At 52.3% G+C, this 10138-nt stretch overlaps 1 protein-coding gene across 1 annotated transcript; it reads right to left on the reverse strand.

Annotated features, from left to right (window-relative positions):
- Positions 1-6262: 6262 nt before the first annotated feature.
- LOC144489322 (leukotriene B4 receptor 1-like) lies at positions 6263-7528 on the reverse strand (the record flags this gene model as incomplete). The annotated part of the gene is made up of 1 exon (XM_078207207.1): positions 6263-7528. A coding segment is annotated over one exon (1056 nt), but the record flags the coding sequence as incomplete, so codon positions are not given.
- Positions 7529-10138: the final 2610 nt, after the last annotated feature.

Consider the following 10138-nt stretch of genomic DNA (forward strand, 5'->3'; position numbering starts at 1 on the left):
GCAACCTTCAGAGATCTGTGGATATGAACCCCAAGATCTCTCTGTTCCTCCACAGTCTTCAGAACCCTACCTTTGACCCTGTAATCCACATTTAAATTAGTCCTACCAAAATGAATCATAGAACATAGAACAGTACAGCACAGAACAGGCCCTTCGGCCCACGATGTTGTGCCGAGCTTTATCTGAAACCAAGATCAAGCTATCCCACTCCCTATCATCCTGGTGTGCTCCATGTGCCTATCCAATAACCGCTTAAATGTTTCTAAAGTGTCTGACTCCACTATCACTGCAGGCAGTCCATTCCACACCCCAACTACTCTCTGCGTAAAGAACCTACCTCTGATATCCGTCCTGTATCTCCCACCACGAACCCTATAGTTATGCCCCCTTGTAATAGCTCCATCCACCCGAGGAAATAGTCTTTGAACGTTCACTCTATCTATCCCCTTCATCATTTTATAAACCTCTGTTAAGTCTCCCCTCAGCCTCCTCCGCTCCAGAGAGAACAGCCCTAGCTCCCTCAACCTTTCCTCATATGACCTACCCTCCAAACCAGGCAGCATCCTGGTAAATCTCCTCTGCACTCTTTCCAGCGCTTCCACATCCTTCTTATAGTGAGGTGACCAGAACTGCACACAATATTCCAAATGTGGTCTCACCAAGGTCCTGTCCAGTTGCAGCATCACCCCACGGCTCTTAAACTCAAACTCCCTGTTAATAAAAGCTAACACACTATAGGCCTTCTTCACAGCTCTATCCACTTGAGTGGCAACCTTCAGAGATCTGTGGATATGGACCCCAAGATCTCTCTGTTCCTCCACAGTCTTCAGAACCCTACCTTTGACCCTGTAATCCACATTTAAATTTGTCCTACCAAAAGGAATCACCTCACATTTATCAGGGTTAAACTCCATCTGCCATTTTTCGGCCCAGCTTTGCATCCTATCTATATCTCTTTGCAGCCTACAACAGCCCTCCACCTCATCCACTACTCCACCAATCTTGGTGTCATCAGCAAATTTACTGACCCACCCTTCAGCCCCCTCCTCTAAGTCATTAATAAAAATCACAAAGAGCAGAGGACCAAGCACTGATCCCTGTGGCACTCCGCTAGCAACCTGCCTCCAATCCGAAAATTTTCCATCCACCACCACCCTCTATCTTCGATCAGATAGCCAGTTACCTATCCAATCGGCCAACTTTCCCTCTATCCCACACCTCCTTACTTTCATCATAAGAATTTACAATTCTTTTACAGTTCTTACAAACACCAACCTCACAACAGTACAATGTAGTGTGTTTTTATTGAGAATAACGGATCACGATTGTATTTACACATTCTATATACATACAAAGAACAATACAGCACAGGAAGAGGCCCTTCGGCCCTCCAAGCCCGCGCCGCTCCCTGGCCCAAACTAGACCATTCTTTTGTATCCCTCCATTCCCACTCCGTTCATGTGCACTTAGGAATCAAGAGCTGTGCCCAATCTGGGTTGACAGACACCAGTTGTTGGTGCTGGCTGGGGGCAGCGGAGGGGGAGGGGGAGGGGGGCAGTGGAGGGGGGGGGGCAGCGGAGGGGGTGGCAGCGGAGGGGGAGGGGGGGCAGTGGAGGGGGTGGCAGCGGGAGGGGGAATGTATCAGGGGCTGAATTGGGAAAGGGGGGCAAACGGACATACAAATTTGGGATACTGAGGGATGCCGCACTGGGGGGAGGTTGGGGCGGACGGGTGAGGGTTGGGGGGGTGAGACACTCGGAAAGGGTGGGGGGAAAAAAGCCTTGGGCCCTGTGCTGCGAAGGCTTCAAAGGGAGTCTCCATGTTCCGATTTCTACTTGGTGAAAGATTGCAGAGCTCCGAGGTGCAGAGGGATCTGGGCGTCTGAGGGCATGAATCACAAAAGGCCGGTGTGCAGGTGCAGCAAGGAGCTTTTTCTTCAAAGTTGATTTCTTAGTGTCACAAGTAGTCTTACATTAACAATGAAGTTAGTGTGAAAGTCCCCCAGTCGCCACACACCGGCGCCTGTTCGGGTCACACTGAGGGAGAATTTACCACGGCCAATCCACCTAACCCGACTGCGGGAGGAAACTGGAGCACCCGGAGGAAACCCACGCAGACACAGGGAGAACGTGCAAACTCCACACAGACAGTGACCCGAGCCGGGAATCGAACCCGGGTCCCTGGCGCTGTGAGGCAGAAGTAATGAAGAAGGCTAGTAGAATGATATTGTTTGTTGTGAGGTGAATTGAATACAAAGGTAGGGAGGTTATGCTTCGATTGTACAGGGCCCTGGTGAGACCACATCTGGAGTATTGTGGACAGTATTGGTGAGACCACATCTGGAGTATTGTGGACAGTATTGGTGAGGCCACATCTGGAGTATTGAGGACAGTATTGGTGAGGCCACATCTGGAGCATTGTGGACAGTATTGGTGAGACCACATCTGGAGTATTGTGGACAGTATTGGTGAGACCACGTCTGGAGTATTGTGGACAGTATTGGTGAGGCCACATCTGGAGTATTGAGGACAGTATTGGTGAGACCACATCTGGAGTATTGAGGACAGCATTGGTGAGACCACATCTGGAGTAGTGTGGACAGTATTGGTGAGGCCACATCTGGAGCATTGTGGACAGTATTGGTGAGACCACATCTGGAGTATTGTGGAGTGTGTTGGTGAGACCACATCTGGAGTATTGTGGACAGTATTGGTGAGACCACATCTGGAGTATTGTGGACAGTATTGGTGAGGCCACATCTGGAGTATTGAGGACAGTATTGGTGAGACCACATCTGGAGTAGTGTGGACAGTATTGGTGAGGCCACATCTGGAGCATTGTGGACAGTATTGGTGAGACCACATCTGGAGTATTGTGGAGTGTGTTGGTGAGACCACATCTGGAGTATTGTGGACAGTATTGGTGAGACCACATCTGGAGTATTGTGGACAGTATTGGTGAGGCCACATCTGGAGTATTGAGGACAGTATTGGTGAGACCACATCTGGAGTAGTGTGGACAGTATTGGTGAGGCCACATCTGGAGCATTGTGGACAGTATTGGTGAGACCACATCTGGAGTAGTGTGGACAGTATTGGTGAGACCACATCTGGAGTATTGAGGACAGTATTGGTGAGGCCACATCTGGAGTATTGTGGACAGTATTGGTGAGGCCACATCTGGAGCATTGTGGACAGTATTGGTCAGGCCACATCTGGAGCATTGTGGACAGTATTGGTGAGGTCACATCTGGAGTATTGTGGACAGTATTGGTGAGGTCACATCTGGAGTATTGAGGACTGTATTGGTGAGGGCGCATCTGGAGTATTGAGGACAGTATTGGTGAGGCCCCATCTGGAGTATTGTGGACAGTATTGGTGAGACCACATCTGGAGTATTGAGGACAGAATTGTTGAGACCACATCTGGAGTATTGTGGACTGTATTGGTGAGAACCACATCTGGAGTAGTGTGGACAGTATTGGTGAGACCACATCTGGAGTATTGTGGACAGTAATGGTGAGGCCACATCTGGAGTATTGAGGACAGTATTGGTGAGACCTCATCTGGAGTATTGAGGACAGTATTGGTGAGGCCACATCTGGAGTATTGTGGACAGTATTGGTGAGACCACATCTGGAGTATTGTGGGCAGTATTGGTGAGGCCACATCTGGAGTATTGTGGACAGTATTGGTGAGGCCACATCTGGAGTATTGTGGACAGTATTGATGAGACCACTTCTGGAGTATTGTGGGCAGTATTGGTGAGGCCACATCTGGAGTATTGTGGACAGTATTGGTGAGGCCACATCTGGAGTATTGTGGATTGTATTGGTGAGGTCACATCTGGAGTATTGTGGACGGTATTGGTGATGCCACATCTGGAGTATTGTGCACAGTATTGGTGAGACCACATCTGGAGTATTGTGCACAGTATTGGTGAGACCACATCTGGAGTATTGTGGACAGTATTGGTGAGGTCACATCTGGAGCATTGTGGACAGTATTGGTGAGACCACATCTGGAGTACTGTGTATAGTATTGGTGAGGCCACATCTGGAGTATGGTTTCACCAACCACAATCCCACCCAGGTCCTATCCCCGTAACCCCATGTATTTACCCTAGCTAGGCCCCCCTTACACTAAGAGGCAATTTAGCACGGCCAATCCACCTAACCCAAACATCTTTGGACTGTGGGAGGAAACCCACGCAGACACGGGGAGAACGTGCAAACTCCACACAGACAGTGACCTAAGGCGGGAATTGAACCCGGGTCCATGGTGCTGTGAGGCAGCAGTGCTAACCACTGTGCCACCGTGCCGAGATTCCCCTTCATTCGTCTGAACTCCAGTGAAAACAATCCTAACCCAGTCAATCTCTCCTCAGACATCAGTCCCGCCATCCCCGGAATCAGCCTGGTAAACCTTTGCTGCACTCCCTCGAGAGCAAGAACATCCTTCCTGCATCTACCCTGTCTGATCCTGTTCGAATTTTATAAGTCTCAGTGAGATCTTGTGTCCTATTGGCGGTGGGGGCGAGAGGTCAGGGATGAGAGGTCGGGAGGAGGCAATGGAGATCTATTGACAGTGGGGGTGAGAGGTCAGGGGGTGGAGATGGAGATCTATTGGCGGTGGGGTTAGAGGTCGGGGCTGAGAGGTTGGGTGGAGGGGATGGAGATTTATTGGCAGTAGGGGTGAGAGGTTGGAGGTGAGAGGTCAGAGGGAGGAGATGGAGATCTATTGGCGGTGGGGGTTAGAGGTCGGGGCTGAGAGGTCGGGTGGAGGGGATGGAGATTTATTGGTAGTGGGGGTGAGAGGTTGGAGGTGAGAGGTCAGGGGGAGGAGATGGAGATCTATTGGCGGTGGGGGTTAGAGGTCAGGGGGAGGAGATGGAGATCTATTGGCGGTGGGGGTTAGAGGTCAGGGGAGGAGATGGAGATCTATTGGCGGTGGGGTTAGAGGTCGGGGCTGAGAGGTCAGGGGGAGGAGATGGAGATCTATTGGCGGTGGGGTTAGAGGTGGGGGGGTGAGAGGTCGGGTGGAGGGGATGGAGATTTATTGGCAGTGGGGGTGAGAGGTTGGAGGTGAGAGGTCAGGGGGAGGAGATGGAGATCTATTGGCGGTGGGGGTTAGAGGTCACGGGAGGAGATGGAGATCTATTGGCGGTGGGGTTAGAGGTCAGGGGGAGGAGATGGAGATCTATTGCGGTGGGGTTAGAGGTCGGGGCTGAGAGGTCGGGTGGAGGGGATGGAGATTTATTGGCAGTGGGGGTGAGAGGTTGGAGGTGAGAGGTCAGGGGGAGGAGATGGAGATCTATTGGCGGTGGGGGTTAGAGGTCACGGGAGGAGATGGAGATCTATAAAACATGCTACCGTGCAAAGGGACCTGGGGGTCCTTGTGCATGAGACGCAAAAGCCCAGTCTGCAGGTACAACAGGTGATCAAGAAGGCAAATGGGATGTTGGCCTATATTGCGAGGGGGATAGAATATAAAAGCAGGGATGTCTTGATGCACCTGTACAGGGCATTGGTGAGGCCGCAGCTGGAATACTGTGTGCAGTATTGGTCCCCTTATATGAGGAAGGATATATTGGCATTGGAGGGAGTGCAGAGAAGGTTCACCAGGTTGATACCGGAGATGAGGGGTTTGGATTATGAGGAGAGGCTGAGGAGATTGGGTTTGTACTCGTTGGAGTTTAGAAGGATGAGGGGGGATCTTATGGAGACCTATAAGATAATGCGGGGGCTGGATAGGGTGGAGGCGGAGAGATTCTTTCCACTTAGTAAGGAAGTTAAAACTAGAGGACACAGCCTCAAAATAAAGGGGGGTCGGTTTAAGACAGAGTTGAGGAGGAACTTCTTCTCCCAGAGGGTGGTGAATCTCTGGAATTCTCTGCCCACTGAGGTGGTGGAGGCTACCTCGCTGAATATGTTTAAAGCGCGGATGGATGGATTCCTGATCGGTAAGGGAATTAGGGGTTATGGGGATCAGGCGGGTAAGTGGAACTGATCCACGTCAGATCAGCCATGATCTTATTGAATGGCGGGGCAGGCTCGAGGGGCTAGATGGCCTACTCCTGCTCCTATTTCTTATGTTCTTATTGGCGGTGGGGTTAGAGGTCGGGGCTGAGAGGTCGGGTGGAGGGGATGGAGATTTATTGGCAGTGGGGGTGAGAGGTTGGAGGTGAGAGGTCAGGGGGAGGAGATGGAGATCTATTGGCGGTGGGGTTAGAGGTCGGGGCTGAGAGGTCGGGTGGAGGGGATGGAGATTTATTGGCAGTGGGGGTGAGAGGTTGGAGGTGAGAGGTCAGGGGGAGGAGATGGAGATCTATTGGCGGTGGGGGTTAGAGGTCACGGGAGGAGATGGAGATCTATTGGCGGTGGGGGTTAGAGGTCGGGGGGTGAGAGGTCGGGTGGAGATCTATTGGCGGTGGTGGTGTCAGGTCGGGGGTGAGGGGATGGAAAGGGGGGGTCCTAGAGGCCAGTGTGGACATCCACGTTGGCGGCCTCGCCCTTGCCCGAGCGGCTCCGGCTCTGGCTGGCCTGACCTTCGGCGGTGGTGACCTCCAGGAGCTTGGCCATGAAGTTGGGGCCAGCACTGCGGATCAGCTCCACGCCGGTGAAGGCATAGAGCACGGGGTTGACGCTGGAGCCCACGAAAGCCAGCGCCGTCACCATGGGCCGCTGCTCCTTCAGCCAGTCCCTCAGCCAGGCCTGTCCGGCCGCCTCGGCCCCCACCTGGGCCAGGTTGACCGCGTGGTAGGGCAGCCAGAAGAGACCGAAGGCCACCACGATGGCCACAATCAGCCTCTCGACGCGGCTCTTGCGGCGGGAGTGTAGGGTCCGCAGGCGGCGGCTGACCACTGCGTAGCTGCCCAGGATGACGGTGTAGGGCACCAGGAAGCCCACCACCGTCTCGGCCAGGTAGTGGAAGGCGGTGTGCACCGGGGAGGGGTGCCGCGGCTCGCACAGGTCTCGGCACTCCACCCGACCCTTGCCCACGTCCCGGTAGATGGGGGCGGGCAGCGCCATGAGGGCCGCCAGGCACCAGAGGCCCGCCAACACCCGGCGGGTCAAGGACTTGCGGCGTAGCCGGGCAGCGGCGTAAGGGCGGGCCACCGCCGCAAGCCGGTCCACGCTCATGTAGGCGAGGAGGAAGATACTGGCGTACATGTTGAGGCAGCAGATGTAGTGGAAGACTTTGCAGGCCACGCGGCCAAAGGCCCATTCCCGGCCCACCAGGAAGTGGATCCAGAAGGGGGTGGTCAGCAGAGTGACCCCGTCGGCCACCGCCAGGTTCAGGATCAGCACGCAGGTCACCGCCCGGCGCTGCCGCCTCATGCGCCACAGGATTGTCCACACCACGAAGGCGTTGCCCGGTAGGCCCACCACCAGCGCCAGCGACAGGATCAGGCTGCCAATGATGGTGGAGGGGCGGGAGCTCAGCAAGTTGTCCACGGCGGTCTGGTTGGGTTGGCAGGCTGGAGACGATGATGGCGTCGGGACGGTCAGCGGAGTGTCCAGTCCGGCCTACAGTAGGAGAGAGAGTGAGAGAGAGTGAGAGAGCAAGATTGGGAGAGCGAGAGAGAGATATTGGGAGGGAGAGAGATTGAGAGAGAGTGAGAGAGAGTGAGAGAGAATGAGCGAGAGTGAGAGAGCAAGATTGGGAGAGCGAGAGAGAGACATTGGGAGGGAGAGAGATATTGAGAGAGTGAGAGAGATTGAGAGAGAGTGAGAGAGAGTGAGAGAGAGTGAGAGAGAGAGAGAGAGAGAGAGAGTGAGAGAGAGTGAGAGAGCAAGATTGGGAGAGCGAGAGAGAGATATTGGGAGGGAGAGAGATATTGAGAGAGTGAGAGAGATTGAGAGAGATTGAGCAAGATTGGGAGAGCGAGAGAGAGATATTGAGAGAGAGAGAGATTGAGAGAGAGTGAGAGAGATTGAGAGAGAGTGAGAGAGAATGAGCGAGAGTGAGAGAGCAAGATTGGGAGAGCAAGAGAGAGATATTGGGAGGGAGAGAGATATTGAGAGAGTGAGAGAGATTGAGAGAGAGTGAGAGAGCAAGATTGGGAGAGCGAGAGAGAGATATTGGGAGGGAGAGAGATATTGAGAGAGTGAGAGAGAGTGAGAGCAAGATTGGGAGAGCGAGAGAGAGAGATTGGGAGGGAGAGAGATATTGAGAGAGAGAGAGAGTGAGAGAGAGTGAGAGAGAGTGAGAGAGAATGAGAGAGAGTGAGAGAGAATGAGAGAGAGAGTGAGATAGAGTGAGAGAGAGTGAGAGAGCAAGATTGGGAGAGCGAGAGAGAGACATTGGGAGGGAGAGAGATATTGAGAGAGTGAGAGAGATATTGAGAGAGTGAGAGAGATTAAGAGAGAGTGAGAGCAAGATTGGGAGAGCGAGAGAGAGACATTGGGAGGGAGAGAGATATTGAGAGAGTGAGAGAGATTGAGAGAGAGTGAGAGCAAGATTGGGAGAGCGAGAGAGAGATATTGGGAGGGAGAGAGATATTGAGAGAGTGAGAGAGATTGAGAGAGAGTGAGAGAGCAAGATTGGGAGAGCGAGAGAGAGACATTGGGAGGGAGAGAGATATTGAGAGAGAGAGAGATTGAGAGAGAGTGAGAGCAAGATTGGGAGAGAGAGAGATTGAAAGAGAGAAATATTGAGAGAGTGAGAGAGAGTGAGAGAGAGTGAGAGAGAGTGAGAGAGAGTGAGAGAGCAAGATTGGGAGAGCGAGAGAGAGATACTGGGAGGGAGAGAGATATTGAGAGAGTGAGAGAGATTGAGCGAGAGTGAGAGAGCAAGATTGGGAGAGCGAGAGAGAGATTGGGAGGGAGAGAGATATTGAGAGATTGAGAGAGAGTGAGAGCAAGATTGGGAGAGCGAGAGAGAGAGATTGAAAGAGAGAAATATTGAGAAACAAAGAGAGAGTGAGAGAGCGAGATTGGGAAAGAGAGAGAGAGAGATATTGAGAGACAGAGATTGGGAGGGAGAGAGAGAGAGATTGGGAGAGAGAGATTGAGAGACAGAGAAAGATTGAAAGGGAGTGAGAGAGAGATCGGGCAGGAGAGAGAGAGAAATTGGGAGAGAGATTGGAAGAGAGACAGAGAGAGAGATTGAGAGAGTGGGATATTGAGAGAGAGAGAGAGATATTGAGAGAGAGAGAGAGATATTGAGAGTGAGAGAGAGATATTCAGAGAGAGAAATATATATTGAGAGAGAGATATTGAGAGAGAGATATTGGGAGAGAGAGAGATTGAGAGAGAAAGGGAAATTGGGAGAGAAAGGGATATTGAGGGAAAGAGATATTGAGAGAGAGAGAGATATATTGAGAGAGATTGGGAGAGTGAGAGAGATTGAGGGAGAGATTGGGAGAGAGAGAGGGATTGAGAGAGAGAGATTGGGAGAGAAAATAGATTGGGAGATCGAGAGAGAGGGATTGGGAGAGAGAGAGAGATTGGGAGAGTGAGAGAGTTTGAGAGAGAGAGATTGGGAGGGAGAAAGAGATTGGGAGAGAGAGATTGAGAGAGAGAGATTGAGAGAGAGAGATTGAGAGAGAGAGATTGAGAGAGAGAGATTGGGAGAGAGAGATTGGGAGATTGAGAGAGAGAGAATGGGAGAGAGAGAGAGATTGGGAGAGAGAGTGAGATTGGGTGAGTGAAAGATTGGGAGAGATTGAGATTGGGAGAGAGAGAGTGGGGTAAATCAAGGAAAGAATTTCAAGTGGCAATTGGCAAATAACATTCATGCCACACAAGTGCCAGGCAATGACCGCCTCCCAACAAGAGAGGATCTAACCATCGCCCCTTGACATTTAATGGTATAACCATCACTGAATTTCCCACTATCAACATCCTGGGGGGTTACCAGACATTGAACTGGACCCTCCCCCCACGCCCCCCATCATCCCCCCCCACCGCCCCGCCCCTCCCCTCCTCCACCTTGACATTCGATGGTGTTACTATCGCTGAAACCCCCAACACCCTGAGGGTTCCCATTGACTAGAAACTGAACTGGACCCCAGGCGGCACGGTAGCACAGTGGTTAGCACTGCTGCCTCACAGCGCCAGGAACCCGGGTTCGATTCCCGGCTCGGGTCACTGTCTGTGTGGAGTTTGCACATTCTCCTCGTGTCTGCGTGGGTT

Source organism: Mustelus asterias, unplaced genomic scaffold, assembly GCF_964213995.1.
Source record: "Mustelus asterias unplaced genomic scaffold, sMusAst1.hap1.1 HAP1_SCAFFOLD_2138, whole genome shotgun sequence".
Taxonomy (NCBI): domain Eukaryota; kingdom Metazoa; phylum Chordata; class Chondrichthyes; order Carcharhiniformes; family Triakidae; genus Mustelus; species Mustelus asterias.